The sequence below is a fragment of the Puntigrus tetrazona genome, chromosome 6 (assembly GCF_018831695.1).
Source record: "Puntigrus tetrazona isolate hp1 chromosome 6, ASM1883169v1, whole genome shotgun sequence".
Taxonomy (NCBI): domain Eukaryota; kingdom Metazoa; phylum Chordata; class Actinopteri; order Cypriniformes; family Cyprinidae; genus Puntigrus; species Puntigrus tetrazona.
The window spans coordinates 25609103-25634526 of NC_056704.1; the positions used below are offsets into that span (position 1 = coordinate 25609103).

Here is a 25424-nt window from a genome sequence, read left to right on the forward strand (position 1 = left end):
GTTCAGAGCGACGGCCCGCGGTTTGCCAAAGCTTTTCACACTTTAATTACTTAATAGTGCTTCGATAAAGGCAATTACGGTAAATATATGGTTATTTGATTAAAAAGAAAGAGGCCCTCGCGCACACGAACGCAAGTGATTGTCTGGCTCTTTTTGGGTTCGTGTGCTGTATCGAAGCTTTGCTTGATCACATCATTTTAGCAACCAAGCGAAAGCGCTCAGTCTATCACAGTATTGCAAAATCCACTTACCGGATTTACAAAGCGCCGTGTCCACAGGCCAATCCCTCTAACAGCTTTTAATATCAACATAGTGCTACACGTTTATCTCTCTTTCTCTGTCCCTCTCTCTCTTTCTTGTTTTCCTAATATACGCTAACTTCCCCTCACTTAAGCCCTTCATTCTGCCATTTAACTTCAATCGGAGCGCGTTCGTTGTAATGTCATGCGGGTCGCCTCAAAATTTCGGATTTACAAATGCGCAAAAACCTAGCGAGGTAAGATCCGGGATTAATTCCACAGATTTATGTTATTCCCTGCATGGCGAGCCTGCTTCGGCGTCTTAAAGGGATAGTTCACATTTTTTGGTTTTGTTTATTCTATTCGTGTCCCGTACAACGTAGATTTTTCCAAATATTTGTGCGCCGAACCCGCATTAGTCATGCCTGTCTGAAAAAAGTTTTAGACTTTAACGAACTGAGGCTGACAGACGTAAACCCACCATCACGACCGTGGCTGACTGATGCCCACAAACATGAAACAGACGGGCGCTCTCCACAGGAAGTGGATGCAATAGGCCAACCTCGATAGACCGTCTCAGGCCGTGTGGCATTTAGAGGCGCTTAGTTCAATGAGTCACGGGTAATTTCAGGTGTTTAATGTATATGCACTCGGCGGGAGGTGTGACATCACAGATCTTCTCATTCACGATGCCAAACTGAACCAGTTTTTGATTCGTGGTTTGTAAATATGCTAAATTTACAGCCATTCTCAGTCGGCCTGCCTACTGAGCACACGGCAGCTCCAGGTTTTGGTATTTTAAGAGAGAAGTTTGACGGCCCTAAAATCCAAATCAATCCAAATCTGAAACATTTCGACATCTTCCATTCAAATTACCTGCTCTTTTGTAAATGGACTGCCATTAAAATAAAAATCCTCTTTGTGCTGTCAGCGTCCCAGTGTCTCAACAGATAAAACCCTCTTAAGCTGTCAGTTATTGGTCCATGCCACAGACTTTTACATAAAAGAAAAAAGCAAAAGAATAAATGCATATTTAAAATTAAGAATATTATGCAAAGGAAATATTTTAGTTTTGCTTATTGCGACTGAAGGTATTTACTGAAATTGTTGCTATATGCTGACTGTTTGTTAAATAGGCAAGGGCCGGTTTTTTTTGTTATTTGTAACTAAAACTATTAAAACATTTTTGATATTTAAAATAAAGCTGAGAAAATATAAATACAAATATTAAGTAAAACACTAAAACGAATCGCTAAAGAACTATCTGTTTTTATTGAAATGCATGGAAATAAATCCATTTCAGTAAGAATCTCTTTCCATGAAAACAGATTCGTTACATATGAAAGGGACGATTGGGCACAGTTTTAATTGAATTTAATTTTGGGGAAAAAATTGTGTAAGTAACTACAAATAATGCTAATAAATGGTGAAATTGTAGCTTGAAATTATATTAGGAAGCTAACGCCCAAACGCATGTGCTATATTTGCTTATTTCTGAAAGATATATTTCAAAATTCACAAATTCGTTGATTGTTCTTGAGAGTTCTTTTTAGTTATTCTATTTAGTTTTTCTACCAAATCCTTTGCTTTTCTTCCTGATTCCGATTTTCCAAACCCCTATTATGTAACAGCTTTTTGTTTAGACCCGCATCCTTTCAGTTATTGAAACACAGCTTAATCCGCAATCCTGTTGGCTTCACCCTGATTTTTTACGGTAATTCTCTAATCTTGTTATGTTGATGGCTGTGTGAGTTGAGCAACATGCACAGATGTAATCTAGCCCGTTTACTTCTGCTGTCTGTTATTGTGCTGTTTCCAAGGGTACTGATGGTCTGAATGCTAGGCATCTCATAAAAAAAAAAAAAAAAAAAAGCTTCGCGGAGCCGCACACTGATTCGCTTGATGTAGATTTGAAGCAGCTCCTGCTCTAAAAACGGTCCTGCTTTTAGGACACTACCTTCGGTTGGCACACGAGAGACACACCAGAGAGTCCCCTTCGTGTCGGCCTATTTAAACACGTCCTACGCTGAACTCAAGACTGGGTTACACAACACATCTGGAAGTTAGTCAGAGAATGTGTTTATATGTGGAACAAAACTGATAACTGCTCAGCCATGCACGTAAAAAAAAAAGCATTTGCAAAAATTTATTCATTTTTTTTTTTTTACAAAATTATAGTTTTTCAAATTTTATATACAGCGTGCATCAGCTCTAATGCACTTAATAATAACAAAAGAAGTTTTTATGAGACCAATAAAAACATTTGACTTGAAAATAGTGAAAAATAAGCTTAAATACTGCATTTAATGTCAAAGAATTTTACCACAAGATTTTAAATTAAGCTTCTCCCAAAATCTGTTTGGATGTAGTAAAACATCTAAGTAACAGTTTGCGTTTTTTTCTGTCACTGGCCGTGATAACTTTAACCTTGCAATCGGGATTAGGCATACAATAATGTCTTTAGCATCATTCAAAATGGACTGAGAATTGAACAAATAGCCTGTATTTGTGTCAGCTTTTCTGGTGGTTATAATGCATGGCTTTTTTTACCACATGAATGCTTGTCAAAAGCAAAAATGCTATAAAGTGCATGCTCGGGCATTCATTTTTGCAATCAACGCAGCAAAATTAGCAAGAAACAAGTACTGGATATAATTCAGATGAGCCCGCTGACTTTCATTATATGGACAAAAAGAAAAAAAGGTTAAAAGGTTAGTCGTAGCTTTAGAAGGACATAAGGGCGAGTAAGATAATAGGTTTCATTTTTAGGAGCGTCAGTGTGCAGCTGTAGTAGAGCGCGAGTGGATCTGTGCAGAAATGTTCTGAAGTGCTCCGCCGTTAATGCCGAGCAAAATCAGTCTTTATCAAGCTCTAATGTGAGTTGCTCCAAAATAGGCTCAGACCACCTGTGTGTGTTTACATGTGCAATCAGTGCTCCTCTCGCTGAGATCCACCGCGCCGCAGGACAGCAGCAGCTACTCACTTCCTGTGGATAACACATTTGTGAAGTCAGGTGAAAAAATAACTCTCGCGCTGCAGTTGAACTTCGGATCTGTACATTTAGATTTGGAAGACATTTAGAAGACTATTCAAGAATTGGAGTTGGACCCAAGAAAGTAAAAACAGTTTTACATTTCTGTTCTTTTCGTGAATTCGAAATAGCATGCTTTTACTATTTCTGCCATTTCTAATTTGCCAAAAGTAGAGAAATGCGCTGGCAATATGCCAAAAGTAGAGAAATCCTTTGGCAAAATTACCGCCTGTTTTTGCATATAATCAACTACTAAATATTTTGTAAACGTTATTGGTCAAAATGGTATGTTTTAATTAATTATTGGTCAAAAACGGCCTTTAATGAAACTGATAAATATACATATGTCTTATAAAGATTTTTTGGAGCTAATTTTCAACTAACTGTTAATAAGTTTGGGTCTGTGCTAAAATTACTAAAATCAAAATAATTGACCAGTAGTAAATATTTTTTCTACAAATTCAAGTTTTGTAGAGATGTTAAAATAATGAAATAATACTTCTTAAAATAATAACAAAAACTCAGTTGCTAAAACTCAAAACGAAAACAAAATAAATAAAATAAAAAAGTAACAGAAATAATTTAAAAACAATACAGAGAAAGAATGAAAGTGCCTCCTGGTGTGTCCCCGAGCACAACGCCCACAAATACAGAGAAAATAGTTGTGTCTAGCCTTACAATAATGAATTAATAAGAGGTTGAGGATGAATAAACTAAAAAGTAACAGAAATAATTTAAAAACAATACAGAGAAAGATGAACATTGTTTTTATCTGTTTCTCCTCCGTCTCTGCCATTACCTTCAACGTTTACAGAGGTCATCACCCTGCAATCAGGTGGAGGGTGTGTGTGCGTGTTTCTTGTCATCAAACAGCGCAAAGTAATTAAATAGGTACCCAGGAGACACAATTCTCCAGCAGAACGAAATGAGGATGTCTCTGCCGATGTGTCCTTGTAACATCTTAGGTGGAACGGTGGAAGAAAGCGAGCGAGCGAGAAGGAGGGAGGGAGGGAGAGGTACGGCTGCATCTGGACGTTGAGCACTTGCTGATGTTGTGGGATTTGGGAGAGGAGCTAACATAAATCATTCGGCTGTAATTTGCACTTACTCCGGCTGTCTACAGTAAAGGTCAAGCGCTCTCTCTCTGTCTCGCTCTCAGTGTTGGTGATAGTGCGAACAAGAGTAAGGAGAAGAAGCTCTGCTTTCATTAGATGCTGTCTGAGGTGCAGATGTTCCAGTCTGCTCTCATTCGACTTTGGTTTGTCTGTGAGAACCATTTTCATCAGCTCCGTCTTTACCTTCACATCTCTTCAAAGGTCTATCAATCAATCTATCTATCTATCTATCTATCTATCTATCTATCTATCTATCTATCTATCTATCTGTCTGTCTGTCTGTCTGTCTGTCTGTCTGTCTGTCTGTCTGTCTGTCTGTCTGTCCGTCCGTCCGTCCGTCCACCCACCCACCCATCTTTTATATCTGTCTCTGTCCATCCATCCCTTCCATCCATCTAACTATCTGACTCCATCCATCCATCCATCCATCCATCCATCCATCCATTATATCTGTCTCTGTCCATCCATCTATCTATCTATCTATCCATCTATCTATCTATCTATCTATCTATCTATCTATCTATCTATCTATCTATCTATCTATCTATCTATCTATCTATCTATCTATCCATCCTTCAATCTATCTATCTATCTATCTATCTATCTATCTATCTATCTATCTATCTATCTATCTATCTATCTATCTATCTATCTATCTATCTATCTATCTATCCTTTATATCTGTCTCTGTCCATCCGTCTGTCTATCTATCTATCTATCTATCTATCTATCTATCTATCTATCTATCTATCTATCTATCTATCTATCTATCAATCTATCACAGTCCATCCATCCATCCATCCATCTATCTATCTATCTATCTATCTATCTATCTATCTATCTATCTATCTATCTATCTATCTATCTATCTATCTATCTATCTATCTATCTATCACAGTCCATCCATCCATCCATCCATCCATCTATCTATCTATCTATCTATCTATCTATCTATCTATCTATCTATCTATCTATCTATCTATCTATCTGTCGTCCATCCATCCATCCATCCTTTATATCTATCTCTGTCCATCCATTCATCCTGACTGGAAGTTGAACGTCTTTAGCCCGAGTGTATTTGCTATGAGTGACAGAAAGCTTGCGTATGTGTATGAGGTGTTTGTTTATATATACTTTAGTATACAGTATTATGACTTTGTTTTGGTTTAGAAGCAGAAAGCAGTACAAAACATTTGATTAACATGAGCTTTGTGCAGCTTTGTCCGCAGATAATATGTTTTTCCTGTTTGTTTAGACATACAGGAAATCTGTCTTCACCAAACACGTTTACAATAATGACCGAATTGGACCAGCTGGTTTGTGCACGCAGACAAAATGCACATTACTCACAGACACAGCAGAATCATGCATCAGACTGACCTAGAAAACTGGAAAGCCACCATCATCCTCTGCCTCTACACAGGAATGTAGCAGCCACCTGCCCTTGACATGAGCAAAGCACATTATGATCATAGAGCTCCATTAGTTCTGTCACTCCACCCTGATATAATACACACTCACTCATATGCTTCTACTGTAGACGTGACAGCTGGAGTCATTTTTTGCTTTTTGCATGCAAGATATGTCATGAAACAGTTCAGACTAATAATGAAAAGCATGATTTCTGACAGTTTGCTTACAAATCATATGATATCATGAAGTCTGAATATTTAGTAATATCTACAATAAAGTATACATTATTCCAATTTATGGTAGCATTAAAGAACAAGAATATATCTGTAAACCCATTATTTATTTACATATGTCCATATCTATATTATTATTATGTAATATTATACATACATATATATATATATATATATATATATATATATAGAGAGAGAGAGAGAGAGAGAGAGAGAGAGAGAGAGAGAGAGAAAGAGAATATTGTTTAATGTCATCTAATATTTTGAATATCTTGTTTATTATAGATATTAATTAATAAATAATAAATCCACTTGCAACAATTGATTTTAGTTGTTAATTTTAGTCACATGTAGTTTTTAAAATATATAGTTATTTTCCACAATTTAAATACTGGTGTATTTCTGATATGTGACCCTGGACACAGGGGTGTTTACAGCAATAGCCAGCGATACATGTTATGGGTCAAAACGATGGATTTTTATTTTATCCCAAAGAGCATTAGAATATCAAGTAACGATCATGATCTATGCAAATACTTTGTGCATTCTCTGCTGCACATATATCAAGTTGCACATTTTTTTTGTAATGTTCATTGCTAAGAACTTCATTTGGACAATTTTAAAGGTGATTTTCTGAATATTTCGATTTTTTTGCCCCCTCAGATTCCATATTTTAAATTGTCGTATCTCATCCAAATATTGTCCTATCCAAACACACCATGCACCAATGGAAAGCTTATTTATTCATCTTTTGAGATGTATACTCTCAATTGGAAAAATCGTGCATGGGTGTGTATGTATGTATATATATATATATATATGCGTGTAGAAATAGAGCTGCTATTGAAAATGATGACATGTCAGTGATATGATGTTGCAGCGTCAGAGAAAAGAAAGAGAGGTGTCAAGGAATATGCTTCGCCATACGCGCTTTCACCTGAGTGTTATTCGCAGCAGATGCTATATGTCTCACAAACACCTGCTAAGGCCACCCTCTCTTGTTCCCGTGGTAACCTCATTTGTTGGTGCCTGCTCACCTACTGGGTCGGTTCGAGCACATCCAAGGACAGCGATGCATGCAGGCTGTCTCTGTTTACCAGGGACAACCAGAGTGAGAGAAGCAAATAACGCAGCCAGCTGTTTCCCACCGTGGGCCCACTACCTGCTGTAGTGTGAATTCATTTCAACAGGACATGCTGAGTCAGAAAGCAATTTACAGATGACTTCCCACCACTATATATCTCCGGGAGGGCTGCGGGGAAGGAGTGTCTTATGGGATAAGCATTGGAGATTTAGATCAAAGATGGATATGTGTAAATAAATTCTCCATATTGCCTTCAGGGGCTGCTGAATATTTCATTTTGTATCTATTATTCTTTGCGCTGCAGAATCAAAATTGTGGTTTTGATGATAAATGATATGATACTGTACTATCCTTCCTATGCGTTGCTGTAGATTTATAGTCTAATGCTTTAGTTATAAACTAAAATGCTCTAGCATGTATTGATGACATGCGGCGGGTTCTAGATTGAATAAGGAGAAAGACAAGAATTTTTTTTTTTTACAGAACTACACATTAACATTAACTTGACTTGTTAAAACAATATTTATTTTCACCTTTGAATAATATTGGTCTTGGTCCCCATTGACTGTAATATGGACGAAAATGCAAAAACTGCTTGGCTACCAACTTTCTTCAAAATATCTTCTTTTGTGAAAAACCCAAACTCATACAGGTTTGAAACGACAAGAGGTTGAGTATATGGCAGAATTTTACAGTGAACTATTCCTTTAAATGCCCCTTTAAATAGGTGAACAATCTTTTTGATTTGGAGTAACATGCACCAATAAATTCTACACAATTTTTGTATTCAGAAAGAAAATAGGGTTCTTTTTTAAATTCATAGTATTATATCTGACATATACAGGTGTATTACTTATGATATGCAGTAAGTTCCAGTTGAACTACAAAACAAACTACTAATGGAAAATAAATAAATACATGTTGGTAATTTTTAGTTCCCATTATGATCCATATTATATACAAAAACACAATGGAAGTCAATGGAAACCTAAACTGTTTGGTAACCAACACTGTTTAATACTTCTCCTTTTGTGTTTTTGAGGTTTGGAATGACATTTAATTGAGTAAATGTTGACAGACCTTTCATTTTTGGGTGTACTGTCCCTTTAAAAGCCTGTTTTGATAAGTATTGTTTGTTCTTTTAATTGTTTCTTGTTTAAAACAAAATGCACAGATGAAATCTTCAACATAAACCTATTACATTCAGAAAGAAAATGTTTAGTTTTGAATTTATGTTGCATATTTTTAAGTAATCTGATTCTTATATCAAGAGTATAGATTTATAATGTGATGACTTGTGCAGAAAGTCTCTGTTCCTCGCTTCATTTGCCAACCACAAGTTCTTGGCACTCATTTTAAGAGCGCCATCGGTTTCCTCCAGTACACATCAACCTAGATTGCTGAAAATGGAGCAGCCTGCTGCCAGTTAATATAGAAATTGGGGCTTCGAGGGCGATGCTGTGTCTTTCATATCCGATATCTTCAGCTAATCATTAAACACAGAGGATGAAAGGACAGACTAAGTGTGTCAAGCATCGGTTCGCATCCTGAGACAATCGTGTTAAACAGACAGCCAGTAACTATGCTAGACCTGGACTGAAAGTGAAGCACACTCCCATTAGTTAATCGAAGGCAATCAAATGCTCAGACTGGAAAGGAGATGCATTTAGAAAACAATCATGATTTTATTCGTGCTTTTTTTCAATATTCCTTGGCACTTATCGATCAGCTTGAAGTCAGTTTGTCCATTTAGCATTTCTTGCTCACCTTTTTTGCACGGAAAATCCTGGAATGCAACTAATGCAACAACACACACAAAAAAAAATACAAGCTTATGAACATGCACATTCTAAAATGCACTGTATATGTTTTTTTGTTTTGTTTTTTGACATATAATGCATTTGCAGATATTTGATATTTCAGATACTTCAAAGTGTAGTGTTTAATTTAATGTGTCACTTGCCATTTCTTTGTTGGCTTATTTGTAAAATTTACTTACAATTTTAGTACAGTTTCGGAAACAAAAGTTTCGGAAACAGAAATAACTGGAATCATATGCCAAAAAATGACATATGCTTTGACTGAAATGTAAGCCATTGATCATGCAGAAATGCAAGAATGCAGTAACACCCTGGCAACCACCTAGCAACCACTCAGAACACTGAAGCAACTGCATAGCAACGTACTGACAACCACAGAGCAGGCACCATTCCTCTTTCCTTCAGAAACTGTACAAATCTAGTTTCTCATTCGTGTTTCATGCTGAGATGATATATGCCACTCTGCTGTGCTTTGCTCCTTCCTTTCAATTGTTTGGCTGTCAGTAATGCGTGTTAATTTCTATCCAGGGAATGATTATGTACTAAAAATAGCATGCTACCATAAAGACTATGCCTATATCATGTGGTAGTATAGTTCAGTTCTTTCTCTCCGTGCATAGTAAAGAATCCCCAGCTATCTCCATTATGTAGCTGAACAATCAATGTGTGCTATTGTCCAAGACTATTATGTTCGCTCTTCAACATGAGAGGGATACAGTTGCGAGGCACTGCATTTCTTGAATACGTATTTAACAGCCCTGAATTTCTACCAAGAGGACTGAAGTAAAAAGGTTCTGATGTTTAAATCACCAGTATCCTCCAAAATACATAATCATAAATGAGTTTTTATGTTTACTGAGGGAAATGCAGGTGACTGTGCAAAAGCCACTGATGGGGGGTGCATTGTGTATTTTGACAAAAACCTCACAATGATCCAAAAGTAATCCATATGACTTTAGTACATCAGTTAACGTCTTTTAAAGTGAAAAGCTGCATGTTTGTAAGAAATAAATCCATCATTATGGTGTTTTAATTTCAAACCATCACTTCTGTTCAAAATCAATAATAATACTGAAAAAAGTCCATCTTTCACATGAGATACATTTGTTTAGAACAGTGCATGTTTCTCTCCTGATTCAGATAAGACAACATTATTTGACTCCAATTTTAATGAGTCAAAAGAGTTTTTTTTAAATCATGCTGCTTTTGGCTTCTCAGGATGTTAATTGATGGACTGGATTTAATTGTGGATTGTGATGTTTTTATCAGCTGTTTAGACTTTCATTCTGACGGCACCCATTCAGGATCCATTGGTGAGCAAGTGAAAAAAAGGCTCTCTCCAAATCTGAAAAAAACAAACAAACTCATCTGTATCCTGGATGATGAGTAAATTTTGAGCAAATTTTCATTTTTGGGTGATCTATTTCTTTTAAAGTTATGGTTTTGTTTTTGTCAATGGTATTATCAACTAAAACAAAAACTATTAAAAATGATTTTAGGTCATTGGAATAAGCTTACATATTATATCAATATTAGACTTAACTGGAAAAATATTTAAAATCGGAAATGTTGGCTAAAATTCCTATATATATATTAATATAATTATAATATATATATATATATATATATATATATATATATATATATATATATATATATATATATATATATATATATATATATATATATATATATTGAACACTGAAATTGAACACTAAAGCTTTCATAGTATATAACTAATACTATAATAGTGCTGGTTTGTTTTCCTAACCCTAAAGTATAAATAGAAGTATTACTGGTGCTTGCCTCAGTCATATAGCTTTTGTGCAAAGCTTTCATTAACACGAACAACAACACATACAGCGGCGTACTGTATGTCTTTGATTTATGAATAGGTGACCAAGTCAGCATCAACACAGCTTCTATTGCTTAACAAATAAATCTGCTTGAACATGCCTTAAGCAGGTCTGCACAGATTTCCCTGGAGACTCGCAGCTATAGATATTATTCTCAGGTCCCTTCAGGGAACATAGACACGTCACTGTACGGCAGCCTCTTTTGTACCGGATTATTTCAAGACTTTCCATCAGGCAGCCAAAAGAACACTTTTTTCCCCACATATATATAATTTATATCAACATTTGTCTATTAAATAGTTCACTAATTTTAGGCTTCGTAACGTATTGAGCTTCTTGTATATGAAAGATAAGCTTAGATTATTAACGAGCATTCGTAATAATAATGGCCGTGTTCAGTTCTTTAATGCTGTCTTTTTCAGTCATCTGGGTTGCTGTCCCAAAATAACCCAGCCTCATTTCGGGCGTGAGTCATACATGATATATCATCACTGAAAAGCTTTGAATCGGTTTATGAAACGTACTCACTCATGGCAGTATCTGTTTAATTGAACACTAAGTATTCTTCACCAAATACTGTGATAAATTAAATCAAATTATTCACGCGCCAAATCTGGTTGTTCTACATTGAGCAGAATGTGGTCACTTCTCATATGCACGCGTTAAGGTACAAAACAGACATTAATCGGAAATATGCATCAAGGAAGATGTACTTCGGATTCACCTCTGTGTGACCTGGCTTGAAAGGTCAAAGGTCATCCTAATAATTCAATTTTAAATTGATAAAGTAGACAGGCTTCTTAATTGATTACCGGAAAGAAAACATTGATTCTGTTTGCTACAGATAATCAGACAATCACTGGTATTGATACGCCATGCTTTCCAATCCAGGGCTTACGTTATGTGTCATGCTTTGAGTTATAAAAGCATTGAACCTCTGACAGCGAAGACTGAAAAGCTTTTTATGTGAGAAGGCGGACGCACGAAAATCAAAAACTTTAAATATGTTTGTGGCACAACACAGATCTCTGCGTGTTTATTTTAATTGCACTACACATAGACGTTCTCAATACGGCATCTATTTCTTTTTAAGCTCTAGTAGTAGAAAAGAAGATATGATAACATCACTTTCGTTCATCAACAGACTTGATTATAATGCATGACGCCTACACGAGCAAACCAGCCCCACAAATGCAAAGTTGCGACGCTATGCATTTTTGTTTAACAAATGAAAACCTGGTTAGGTCATCATCGCTGTGACTTGACATCATACCATTGTTAAAAATGGCCTAGATGCTAACAAATGCCATTTGCCTTTAAACAATACTAACCACAACGAGATTGAGCAGCCTCTGCTTTTTCAGGAGTAGACTGTGGTTCCTTAAACCTGCAGACTTTATTCTGTCTGTGTCGTATAAGCCAATGTAAAATTTAACACAAACTATAGCAAGCAGCAGACTGACCTGTTCGAGTGGCTGTAACTGTAGAGATATACACTACACCCTACTGGTGACTTCTGTGCATCACAAGCGCTGACAGGCTTGATTTGGGTTATTAAACCCTGTATAAATGTGCTGTGTTGCATTTTTGGCCTCCTTTGATTCGTTCGTATGTGTTATTATTGTAGATTAACAAATGCGTAAGACTAAATCTATATGGAAAAAATATTTTTAAATATTTTCTCATGTTCTGCTGTTAATGTCAAATGAGCATATAGTAAAAAAGGATATTTAAGATTCTGATTCTGCACTATTTCTAGGTCACTGATCAAATAAGCTATTCAATGATGCTGATTATGTAACTTTTTCCATCAAAGCGCAAGATACTCTTTGAAACGATATCAAATGTGACCCTGGCTGTAAAAGTCTTTTTTTTTTTGTGATTTACTGTTTACTACATAGAATCATCATTCATAAGGTAAAGAACATATTTAACCTTTACTGAGTAAGGACTGAAAATCAAAGACTGAAATCAAAGTAAAATTAATGGTTGAAATAAAACTTTGATGCTTGTATCCCATAATTAGTTTTTGAGAGTGGATTTTATATAGAGGGTTTATTTTTTTTATAAACCAATTTTTTTTTGGAGAAATCAAATTGCATATATTCATTGTCACTGTACAACAACAAAATGAACAAAAGGCTAAATCTTACTTAAGAAAATTTTATGATGTTTAAAAGTACTTAAGTGTTTGCATATGCAAAATATTTTTACTATTAATATAGTAAAAAAAATACATAAAATGTTACGACGTAAAATTAGGAATATTCTAGATATTAAGCATTCTGTGCTATTGACATTGATCGTGATTTTTAGTACAAATGTATTTATTGCTATTGCGTTATTTATTTGAATAAATACCACAATTTTCACTTTCTTTTTTTATTTTAATTATTCATTTAAATTAGTTTTCCTATCTGTTTTATGCGATGACTTTCTTCAAATGTTATATACTCTTTCTGGCATATGGCCCTTTAGTTGCATTATTTTTATGTGTGAAAACGTGATATCTACAGCACAAATAATAATAAAAAAATGTTATTATGACGAAAAACAGAAATAAAAACGGAAACGAGTGTTACAATGATCGTTACAAATGTTGTGTCTGCTGTAGAATGCGGCTGCATCGGCGGAAGGATGAATCATGCGCGCGATTAGAGCGTCTGAGATCGAGTAAACATCGTCTTCTGTTGTTGCCGTTTTTATTAATCTCACAAGCTTCCATTTCGAATTCTGCAAGCTGTCGAGCGCCTCCTGGCAACGGTTGCTATGGCGACTAACTACGTCACGCACGACTTCGGTTGCCATGGTCCTTGTGACGTGAGGGACCGTGTAAAACGCTGTAGGAAACCCCGGACGGCGGTTACCGTGGATACTGGCGGGGGGGAGGGGGGGAGTTTAGAGGAAGCGGAAGTGTCAGCGCAAGCGGAAGTGGTACTGCCCTGAATACCCCGAGCAGCGAAACGGAGGACAGCTTGATACTCCCATCGTTAACAGACACAAATCAGGACTCGAAATATATTTAAATGTGAGTTGCGTTGCCCGTTGAGGTCGCTCGTTTGATATTATGAATGTTGCGGGTGCATTTTGCTGTATTGTTGCTCTTGTAAGCCCCCCTCATCATTGTCAATGGCGGAAGGTGTCTATTGTGGTTTGGGGCTGGGTACAAGGACTTAGGCCGAGGCGGGCGATGAATAACGAGCATTGCCGATTTATTTCCGATTACGTCCGATTAATTTTAGAAGCTCGCCGTTCCCGCACTTTCATTATGTAAGAGCGCAATCAAAGTAGCATCGCGCCGAACAACCCTCATCCGAACGGGAGCGATGGCCAGCGGCTCCCGCTTCTATTTAACGCCCGGCCGTCGTGAAAGCTAACCGGCTAACTAGTTATTAGTATTACACGCCGGAGGAGTAAAGCGAATGCTTCCGAACCGCAGTTAGTAACGGTTCAATTTAATTCGGCGCGTCCGATTCAATTCCACAAGGGAATGCGAGTGAGAGGGCGTTGCATTGGAGGCTAACGCTGCTAGCTTGAGCGAAGAGCCTCGAATATGCTGCAGTGCAGTATTGGCGAGGTTATGCGCTTCGGACGACTCAAACGTATAGTTTTGGTATTTCGAAATGCGTTCGAGCTAATTTACTGACACAATGTTGTGGGTCGCGGTCGTTTAAATCGCGAAACAATCGCCTCGAAGGATGGCGGACTTGTCGTCAGGACGCGTCGTGAGGGCCTATGTAAATAAATCTAGCTCGACACCAGATTATGACATCTACTAACCGTTAAAACTACGCGTTTTAACTAGTACTCCAGCCCTCCTCGGCCACGTCAGGCAGCTGATTAACAAGCTGGCCCGTGTTTGCTGGTCTCCAGGACCCGAAAGCGCTGTGTTTACTCGCCTGACACCGTTACCTGTGGTTCGTGTTCAGGCGGAGACATCAACGCCCTGGGCGTTGGCACTTATACACGGATTGATAGCTGACAGGGTTGAAATTCTCTCTGTGGCCTGCTAGAATCCCGATTCCACGTCGGGTTCCATGACCTTGCACAAAGGTAGACAGGACAGTTGGATAAATGGAATATTAAGCAGCAGCAGCAGCCAGAGACCTGGGGTTATTTGTGATATAGACTATGATCTAGTGGGTTTGGTTTAGACTTTGACCGGTTATAATACACAGAGGTGGATAAGCAGCGGCGTTTTAGGAATAATCATTTTGACCTGCTTTTTAATTGGGTTGTATATTTCAGAAGTCCTGAAATCACTGCATCAGGCCAGTGTGAGCTAAAAATACAGCTTGATTGTCATTCGGTGCGAAGAACAATTGTTATGCGCTAAATGTAACCTCAAATGAAAACAAGTTATGGTGGTCAGTCGTATATTTATTATTGCTATTATTGTGATTACGCTATTAACTATGGGTAGACCTGGTTAGTTATGCATGATCATTTTAGTAATAAAAAATGGCAAAATAAAACACTATTTACAGTGTCAGAAATTTTTAATGGCAAGGTAAAACAAATGCTATAACAATAATATTTGGATTAAGCATTACTTATCTTTATCTATACATAAGCCTGGTTCGTTATGCAGAAATGCATTGTAATATTTAATAAACAATTATACGGCAAAATACAACCCCTCAACTTTTTTTCATAGTTTTGCCTTATTTTTAAATGGATGCTTTCTCATACATTTAATCACATTATACCAAAGTTTGAGTTGTAGCAAAAATAATGGTGATCTTAATGTAATTCAGTTCAAGAAAGAAAAGCAAAAGCATTATGTTGTATTGATATGGGGTTTTTTTCATACTTGGAAGACTAGTGCGAATGCCGTTTTAGTGTGCAAAACTGCCTATTTTCAGAGCAGACTAGTCAATTAATCAGTCTTAAGGAAGCCCTGTTTAACTCACTGGTTTCAGGTAATCCTCTTGTATTGTCATAACATCAGTGAGTATTATAACCTCAAATGGGACTTTGCTGAGGTTTTTGACTCTGATGATTCACAATGCATTGAGACAAAGTCTTTGAGACAGTCACAGAATGACCGCCTTTGCATTGGTCCTCTTACGTAATCATTCATGGGTAGCCTTCAGTATGACTTAAATCTTTGTAAGTCCCAAATTTAATAATAGTATCTGGTGCAGGTCAAAATAGGCATCAACTTGAAAGTTGACCTCTTTACAACAAAAGGAGGTCAGCCAGGCTCACTAAGCGACTCTAAACTTGACTTAATTTTGTTACATGTGTACAGACTGTAGTAAAAGGAAAAGCAGCTCACCAACATGCATTTTGCACCTTTGTGTCATGCTTTTGCAGTTGCATCATGGACAAGAGCGACCTAGTGCAGAAGGCAAAGCTCGCTGAGCAGGCCGAGCGCTATGATGACATGGCTGCTTCTATGAAGGCCGTCACGGAGGGCGGCGTTGAGCTTTCCAACGAAGAACGCAACCTGCTTTCCGTGGCTTACAAGAACGTGGTGGGCGCCCGCCGCTCGTCCTGGCGCGTGATCTCCAGCATCGAGCAGAAAACGGAGGGCAACGAGAAGAAACAGCAGATGGCGCGTGAATACCGTGAGAAGATCGAGGCTGAGCTTCAGGACATCTGCAACGACGTGCTGGTGAGAGACGTGACGTGTGAAGAAAACGTTTGACAGTTCGAGAAGTTCCACCCGATTTTAATTTGCAATTATTTTTAGTTCCGAATTACAAATTTAAGAGTATTAAAATTTGTGTAAAATTTGATGCTTTTTTGCAAAATCTAGTAGGCTGCAGCATTTTAAAGCATTCTAGTATTTCATACAAATCAAAAGAATGGCTCTTTTTAGCCAAGATTTAAAAGATCCCCATTTCAAATTCCAAAAATGTGCATATTTTTATATCGCAACACTTTATTTTTACGGTTACGCCTATTAGTTGTTTATAAGCGTGCATATTACTAGAATATTAGCCATTTATCAGTGCTGATTGAGTAAATAATACTGCCTTATTCAACATTACCTTGTTTTACATATCTAATCCTACCCAATACCTAAACATAACTACCTTACTAACTATTAATAAGCAGCAAATTAACAATTTATTGAGGGAAAAGTTAACAAGCGTTACCTATTCTAAAGTGTTAGCGTGTATATTTGTTAATTGGAATACAGTTGTTTCTTTTGGAACGCCTTTGTTGTTTCAAGATTGTTCTGCTTCAGGTGCAACGCTTCATATGATTGATGCACTTGATATGTTTGTTTTCACTTAGGAAGGCAGGTCATCGTATGGTTAGAGCAAAAGAAATCAATTTTATGTGTAACGTGACACTGCTCGTATGAAATATGAAATTACGATTGATCCAAAAAGGCACGCTTTACCTTTAAGGAAATAGTTTTTCTTCTTTCTGACGGTCTGTTCTTTTCATTTATTCATATATTAATGTTCATAGCTTAATGCCAGTCTTTCCTTTGTTCTCTCAGGGTCTCCTGGAGAAGTACCTCATTCCCAACGCTAGCCAGGCAGAGAGCAAAGTCTTCTACCTGAAAATGAAAGGAGACTACTACAGATACCTGTCCGAGGTGGCATCCGGAGAATCAAAGAAAAGTGAGCTTGTTTTCTCAATGAAGCGAGAAGGACGTTGCCTAAATATTAATTGATCTGTTAAATCTATTTATCGGGGTGATGATCGGAACCGATGATGCTTAAGTTTAAGGCCCAGTCCTGATGCAAGCGCGGAAATATTCAGGCTGTGATGTAATGGTCGTGAATTTGATTTGGTTTCCTCTCAAATTACAGCCACAGTGGACAACTCTCAGAAGGCTTACCAGGATGCATTTGAGATCAGCAAAAGGGAAATGCAGCCAACACACCCCATCAGGCTGGGACTAGCGCTGAACTTCTCCGTGTTTTACTATGAAATCCTCAACACCCCAGAGCAGGCCTGCAGTTTGGCAAAGACGGTTAGACAATTATCTGTTCATCTACAGCTTGTTTGTCTTTTTCTGTTTTGGGTACACGCAATGTACTCTTTACGCTTTCATCCCATCTTATTTATGCAACATTCAGTGGATATCTTCAAAAAGCCATTTGGAATGTGAAACTAAATGAGTTTGTACTGAATACTAGAGTGTGCGCTTCCAGTGTACAGGAAGACAGCGGAACTGACCCTCATGTTTACCTTCACCTTAGGCTTTCGATGAGGCAATTGCTGAGCTGGACACCTTGAATGAGGACTCCTACAAAGACAGCACCCTGATCATGCAGTTACTAAGGGACAACCTCACTGTAAGTGCCATCCTGGGCTTTTTCTAGCTAGATAGAGCTCAAAATCGAACCCTCCTTGAACAAAAAACATATAGATTAAATCAGAAATGAAAACCTGAGCCATGCTAACCTTAGTGGTGCAAGCAATTTTAAACAATTGACAATTTGTGTGTAATTTTTATATATATATATATATATATATATATATATATATATATATATATATATATATATATATATATATATTATATGCATGTGATTCAACATAGATACAATAATGTATAGAAATATATATTTTTTAATTCATAATTTTTCACAGTTAGTACAGGTTTTTTTTTTCCCCATTACTTTTAGCATGTTTTAATGCACCCTTCCACGAAGCATAACGTTTTAAATCCAATGCACTACATAAAAATGCATATCTTCTTTGTATAGTTTTGTCAATCTGGATACATTTAAGATACAAAGTCAAGATATATATATATATATATATATATATATATATATATATATATATATATATATATATATATATATATATATATATATATGATGGCTCAGTTCAAATTCTTATTAAATAAGACTTGATATTTAGCTGTCATTTTAATTTAAGAATCATAGATATTTTTGTTGTGTGTTCAGAAGGTACTACAAAAGCTATTTTCACATTGGAAGCAGAATTATTCGATACTACAACAGTATTATGCCATTTATTGGTGTGGTAAAAAGTACATTTTGGAGCCTAATCATTGCATTATTAAAAAAAAATGTTCTTCTGTTTTGCAGCTGTGGACATCAGAAAACCAGGGTGATGAGGGGGATGCTGGCGAGGAGAGAACTAAAGGCGTTGCACTTCACTGTTAAATCCACCTACACTCTTTATCTTACACATATACAGCCCATAATTCCCTGCTCCATCCAGTCCACCTCACCTTTATCCACCTTTCTGTATGACGAGCAGCATGAATTGTACCTGACCTACAAGTTTGTATCCCTAAAGCCAAGAGCGGCGGGGTGAAGTTTGGTTTTTTCCAAGGCTGACTTGTCTCGAACATGTCTGTTTGTGTATTTTCCCCCAGACGAGGGAAAATTGGTTGAATAGTGGAAACGAATTTACATCCTTTTTCCCTTCCCAAAATCCCTCCTAACATTTTTAAAAGGTATATGTTCTCTGGTCTAGCAGGATATAATGCATTATAGTGTCCCTCCCCACCCATTTTTTCCCCTCCTCTGTCTTTTCTCTCTAATAGTGTACTGGCTATCGCTGGTTTTATTCAAAAGGTTATTAAACTGTCCATTAATTTAACAAACACTGTGACGTTCAGTTTTTCCTCCTGGATAACTTTGTGCTCAATGAACGGTTTCGCTACGAGTAGCAGTACAATTCTGTTGCGATCTCATACAGAAGGGATGAAAACCGTATTGTGACACTGACTAACATGCATTTACTATTATTGCTGTCATGTGCGTGATTTTTGCATACACGGCTAACAACGACAAAAGGGACCCGAGGTTTGCCATTCCGTGTCTACTTTCAGTTTTAAGTTGAAGACATTCCACCAGTACGTGACCTCTCACGATTACAGACCTTATTGTGAACAAACTGGAGAGTTTCCTAATGTGCTGTCAACGAGGCAGTCAACATAAAGGTGCTGTTTGACATCAGTAAACGATTTTCCTGGTTTGTTCTGTACGTTTATTTTATTTTTTTTCCCTTTTTTACGTAATTCTGCCCACACCTCAGTTTAATAAAGATGTAAAATTGTAAACATTTTAACGGTAAATGTATAAATTTGTCTTGAAACTAAATGCTTGCAAAAACTTTTTTTTTTTTTAAGTTATGCAACCCTCTTACGAACAGAAGCCGATGCTTGACGTTTCCCTCTTCGTGTTAATCAGAAGGTGTTTTGGAGCCTTTAGAATTGACTTTGAGCTTTACTAGTCTTGGCCCAAAGTCTGCGAAACGCAAGCCGAGATCGAATTTGGCGAATGGTTGGAAGGACCTGGAGCAGTTTTCGAGGGGTAGCCACTCACTCAGTGTCACAATACTTTGTCACGTCACCATAACATTCCACTTAGGTGTAGAACTCATCCGTCTCGAGCTGAAGACAATGTTCATGCACTGAAGACGAAATTTCTCTCTCTCTCTCTCTCTCTCTATCTCCCCTTAGCTGAACAAATGGCAGTTATTCTACGCTTGATTACAAAAAATACAGTAGTGAATGTGGAGCCGAGCCTGTCTGTATATCTGGTATCTCCAATTGCTTTGTTTTTACTGACCAGTATTCTGCCTAAAGTTAGCTTCTGTGACGGTTTCATTGCTTAGCGCGCACGTGGTTGTGAAAATTTAGACTAGCTTAAGGAAAAAAAAATTGCAAAACGACAAAAAAAAATAATACAACCTGGTTATTGACGTAATACTAGATTTGTGTATGTCTTTTAAAACAGTTCTAGTTTCACCTTACATGTTATAATCAGGAAAGTGTAAAAGACAATTTAAAGTGAAATAAAAGTTTTATCAGTTCCAAATCGAGCTGTATTGTTTTTCGTAGTGGTGTACAATCAATTGAGCAAGTCTTCTCACTCTTCTATAAGCAAAAGTGTAGAATTAAATGACGTGTAGATGTTTAAGCATTAAAGGCAGGGTTCAGTGTCCTGCAGAGTTTAGCTCCAACTCGCCTCAACACAGCGGCCTGGAAGTTTCAAGTATACTTAGTGAGACCTTGATTAGCTGCTTCAGGTTTGTTTGATTAGGGTTGGAGCCGAACTCATCAGGACCCAGCTTGGTGACTGATTTAGGGCCATGTTCCAGGTTCCATGCAAGTTTAAGGGGGTAGTTATGAGCAAACTTGCTGAAAATGTCTCATCCACAGGAAATGGTGTCTTCATCAGAAGATTCTGAGTAATTTAGTATGACATCACTTGCTCAGCGGTGGATTCTCTGCAGCGAATGGGTGCCGTCGGAACGAGAGTCCAAACGGCTGATAAAAACACAATCCACTCCAGTCTTATCAGTTTAGGTCTTGTTTTGAATTATTGTCTTCTGGTCAAAATATGATTCTAAATCCCACTGTTATTTGTTTAAAACTCTTTTGGTTTCTATTTGCTCGTAAACTTGATCTGTGTATATTTCTCTCCTGATTCAGGCAAGATGATGTTTTAACTGGAGAAGGCAATAGTATGAATGGAAGACTAACCAGAAGTAATGGTTAAAAAATCGCCTCGATGGATTTTATCGCAAAGGTGCAGCTGTTTATTTCACAAGATGGGAATTGGTTGTGGATTATTGTGATGTTTTTATCAATTGTGTGGCGGTACCCATTCACTGCAGAAGAGCAAGGTGAGCAAGTGATGTAATGCTACTTTTTCCTGTTTGTTAAAAATAAAAGCCAATTGCTGATATATTTTGATAGGGCCAAAAAAAAAAGCTCTCAGTTATACTACCTGTATACATAGTTTTTCTAGTAATGCTAATTTCTACAAAAAAGAAAAAGAGATGACACTCCGGTTTACAGAAATACAATATTCCTGAACATTTTCCTTTATTACCACATGCCTACAGCACATTATTTAAATAATATAAAGACCCGTTTATGTTGTCTTGATGCAAAATGCTTTATGAAACATCAATAAATACAGGTGTCAAGTCTTTACAAGTGTATATAAACAATGTTTGTGACAGTAATTGACTCACAAGAGTACAATAGTCTTTGCGCAAAAAAGTAAAAGGAAAAAAAAAATATTTTGTAGAAAATACAGCCCTAATTCTGTTTGCCTTTGAGTCAATCTAAAGTGAAATAGGAATTAAAATATTGCCCGAAAAAGAGCCGGTCAGTTATGTGTGCAATGAAAGACACATTAAAAACCATATGCTAACTCAATATAGCATTCAGTTAAAGAATAATTAAATGAACGAGTGTAATTAGCAGAACAGGTTTGATCTCAGACACACAGGTGGAGTTTCAGAAAGAAACACGATTGCTATATTAACTATACACCGAATGTGCTCATGTGAACATGAACACTCAAATTATTTCTTAGATGTAATATAGCATAATGACGTGCATATCTGAAGTCTGTAGCAAACATTGCAGCTTTGAGAGGCAGATCGGCTCGAGGCACTTGGGGAAAGTTTCCTCACTGTACAGTCATGGTTATTTCATCTTCTGTACTTCCTGCAGTAGTTTCTGCGCCGCCGTGTTGTTTGGCTCAATTTTGAGCACGCTGTTAAGATCTTCAACGGCAGATTTCTTGTTCTAGGGATAAATGTTTTACGTTTACATTTAGTTATTTAGCAGAAGCTTTTATCTGAAGCGACTTATAAATGAGGACGATAGAACAAAAGAGGAATGTGCTATAACTTACATCGCAGTACATGTAGCAATTATATATATATATATATATATATATATATATATATATATATATATATATATATATATATATATATATATATATAGACAATGAACTTCAGTTTATTCTGAATTAAACTTACTTTGAGTTCCTTGTTTGCCTGGGCACGTCGGTAAAAAGCTTTAATGTTGGCGGAATCCAATCGAAGAGCCTCACTGCAGTCGCTAATAGCTTCTTTGTAAATCTTCAATGACAGGTAGCAGAGAGCCCTACAAGCAATATTGATTGACACGCATTATCAAAACCGAAAGTCCAGTTTGAAACTGAATTTTCCCTAACCGCAGGAACCCTGACGTTTGGCAGCATGATGCGCGATGGCGTTTCTTACCGGTTTGTGTAGGTCGTGACCTCTGTGGGGTCTTGAGCGAGCGACTGCGTGTATTTCTCCAAGGCTTTCTTGTGTTCGCCCTTCTTCACAAACGCGTTGCCTTCTTCCTTCAGAGCCTTGGCCTTTTTAGCAGCTTCAGCTCCTGGTGCTTAGAACAATACAAAGCGAAAAATCAAGAGCCGAAGTGAAGTACGTCGGCTCCTGCTCGGCGCGGCTCGGGTAAGTACCTTTTTTCTTGTCGTCAATCCCTCTGTTTTGCTGCGCTCTGGGGGACGAGCTGGCGGCTTGCGCCAGGCTTTCCTTCACGGACATCGGAACGGTGGGAATCGGAGGCAGTTTCTCTCTCCAAGATGGCCCGTCTATGTCCGTCAGAGCCTTGGTCATTCTAAAGGGAAGGAGCGACGTACATCATTATGCTTACGTGCTGTGCATTACTTCTTTATTATACCGTTCTTCATTAACATGCCTAAGAATTCTGGATCCCGATCATGCAGAAGTACCTGTTGACGCCGTCGTGAGCAGCCGGTATGTTCCAGTCTATCTGTAAAACAGTTTTGTAGTCTACATACGCCTGTCTGTATCTCTCCAAGGCTTCATAAGCTGACGCCCGGCGAAGAAGAGCTTTGAATCCAAACGGAACCAGTTCAAGAGACCTAAAAGAAAAATACATATCATTTACGCCGAACGCAATCACTTTTGCACCTGTTTTTTTTTTTTTTTCTCCACTTACGATGTGCAGTCTTTAATGCATTCATTGCAGTTTCCGTCTTTCAAGTAACTGGCGGCCCTGTTGGAGTACAGAATACCCAGATCTTCCTTGTTCTTCTGACCTGCAAACATAACGCCGATGCTCATTCATTAACATTGGCTTCCTTCACGTTTTATCCCGAGGAACCATTTCTCTGTCGAAGCTGCTCTGTAACTTACATCTTCCCGTCTGGTATGATGATCGATATTGTCACTCAAATATATACTAATATGGTTTCTTTGTGGCGTATGATATTTCCACGATGTTACAGTCATATTCTAATACGGTTCTGTGAGATGATAAAGGATATAGATCATAATAACCATGCAAGGAAACCCCCTAGGTAGTCATGTATTTGTATAAACACCCAATTTATACAAGGAGCATTTATAATACAAGTAATAATATAAATAATTCATTTAATCTTTATTATTATAATGAATTATATTGCTAACAAATATACATTTTTCATGTATTGTTCTATTTTATTATTATTAGCAGTTAAGCAGTCAGAATATGTGTAAAATAATACATTTACACTATACTATTGTATGTATTGTTTATTTATTTTTATTATTTTTAACTGTTCTATGAACTTTAAGTAATACCATAGTAATGACATGGTATTGTAAGGAACAATAGTACAAAAATACCACGGTACGTGTACAAAAAAACTAGTAATGTGTGGTAAATCTGCTACTATGGCGTTTAGCGCGGTAATATGTGAAATATGCCTGTATTTGACTGCTCTTACCGGACTTCACCAGCAGCTGGATGGACTGGCTGTAGAGGTTCACCGCTTCTCCGTACTGACCGGCTCTGAAACACTCGTTACCGGTTTGTTTGAGCTCCGTCCACGACTGCGAGCGCCGTTTCTGAGGCATGTTGGTACTGAAACGATCAAATGCAGTGTGAACCTCAAGCGCCGTTCATTTTTGTGATGCGTATGAACATGGCGTGAAACAAAGTTACCGTGGTAGAATCACGTATAAAGTCGAAACGCCGGAAAGTAAACGCCGAAGGAAGCGCTTCGGTGTTCGCTCAGCTCCGCTCGTTTAAAGTTACCGGTTGTTGTATTTTAAAAACAGCACGTGAACTAACCGCTCAGTCGTCGTTCTGGAACAAGCTAGAAGACGCGCGAGCCGGGATGAGTAGCACGTTTTACCGGCTGAGGCGCTGCAGAAACGGGCGGTGTTGAATTTCAGTTTCAATTCTCCGGACTCGGGCGGCTGTCGATCTTCGCTGCTGCTATTTGAAGATCGGGACGGGTGACTGTAACCCTATCCAGTGTTGCCAGATCCAGTGAGAAAGGCAGGCGCCTCGGTCTGACGAGGAAACGAGTGAAAAGCCAAGTGTAATTGCAGGGATATGGCAACACCGAACCAGTTCCAAACGACTCGTCAGCTTCCGTTGGTTGCCAGATGTTGGTGAAACCCGAAACATTCATTATTTTAAAACGCATCTTTGTCTTTAAATAGTTTTTTCTTCTTTTATAATGTTTTAATACAGTCAGTAAAATAATTTGTAATCAAATAAACCAAAAAAGGCAATTGTATGTAATCCACCGAAACATTTTTAAGAAACATTGTTTTCACTTTAAAAAAATAAATAAATATAAAAATAATAAAAGAACACTGTATTCTTTCTTTTTAAAAATAATAATAATAATAATAATAATAATAATAATAATAATAATAATAATAATAAAAAAGTACAATGTATTTAATGCGTGGTAGTTGTAAGCTAAACAGCGTGAGCGTTTTATAGATATCAATTGTAATTAATAGTTAAGACAAATAAATAAAGATTCTGTTTTTATGAGAAATTTAGTGTTTTTTCCCCTTTGTCATGACAATACCATAAATTGTTTTCTGAATCGCCCCTATTCTGTTTGTCCTTC

General features: G+C 37.4%; 2 protein-coding genes across 3 annotated transcripts; one reads left to right on the forward strand and one right to left on the reverse strand.

Moving 5' to 3' along the window:
- The first annotated feature begins 13680 nt into the window (after positions 1 to 13680).
- On the forward strand, positions 13681 to 20564 carry ywhaba (tyrosine 3-monooxygenase/tryptophan 5-monooxygenase activation protein, beta polypeptide a). The gene is made up of 6 exons (XM_043242866.1): positions 13681 to 13819; positions 16111 to 16411; positions 17252 to 17375; positions 17568 to 17731; positions 17961 to 18056; positions 18822 to 20564. Exons 2-6 carry the CDS (start codon positions 16118 to 16120, stop codon positions 18897 to 18899), a joined length of 756 nt encoding a protein of 251 aa, XP_043098801.1. The 5' UTR covers positions 13681 to 13819; positions 16111 to 16117; the 3' UTR covers positions 18900 to 20564.
- Positions 20157 to 24858, reverse strand: tomm34 (translocase of outer mitochondrial membrane 34). Of its 2 annotated transcripts, none has more exons than XM_043242865.1 (8): positions 24626 to 24858; positions 24279 to 24415; positions 23507 to 23606; positions 23277 to 23429; positions 23004 to 23161; positions 22777 to 22924; positions 22531 to 22657; positions 20157 to 22291 (listed from the first exon to the last, which is right to left on the reverse strand). In XM_043242865.1, the coding sequence occupies exons 2-8, from the start codon at positions 24406 to 24408 to the stop codon at positions 22190 to 22192; spliced, it is 918 nt and encodes a 305-aa protein (XP_043098800.1). In that variant the 5' UTR covers positions 24409 to 24415; positions 24626 to 24858; the 3' UTR covers positions 20157 to 22189. The 2 variants fall into 2 exon arrangements, with proteins under 2 accessions (XP_043098800.1, XP_043098799.1); XM_043242864.1 differs by having other exon boundaries at positions 24497 to 24858.
- Positions 24859 to 25424: the final 566 nt, after the last annotated feature.

Excerpts from the sequence above, each read along its gene's own strand:
- ywhaba (XM_043242866.1), top strand. The coding sequence starts at position 16,118 with ATGGACAAGAGCGACCTAGTGCAGAAGGCAAAGCTCGCTGAGCAGGCC. Across the intron at positions 17,732-17,960 it reads CCTGCAGTTTGGCAAAGACG|GCTTTCGATGAGGCAATTGC; the intron begins GTTAGACAATTA and ends CCTTCACCTTAG. Across the intron at positions 18,057-18,821 it reads TACTAAGGGACAACCTCACT|CTGTGGACATCAGAAAACCA; the intron begins GTAAGTGCCATC and ends TCTGTTTTGCAG.
- tomm34 (XM_043242865.1), bottom strand. The coding sequence starts at position 24,408 with ATGCCTCAGAAACGGCGCTCGCAGTCGTGGACGGAGCTCAAACAAACC. Across the intron at positions 23,430-23,506 it reads TGCATTAAAGACTGCACATC|GTCTCTTGAACTGGTTCCGT; the intron begins GTAAGTGGAGAA and ends TTTTTCTTTTAG. Across the intron at positions 22,658-22,776 it reads GTCACGACCTACACAAACCG|GGCTCTCTGCTACCTGTCAT; the intron begins GTAAGAAACGCC and ends TATTGCTTGTAG.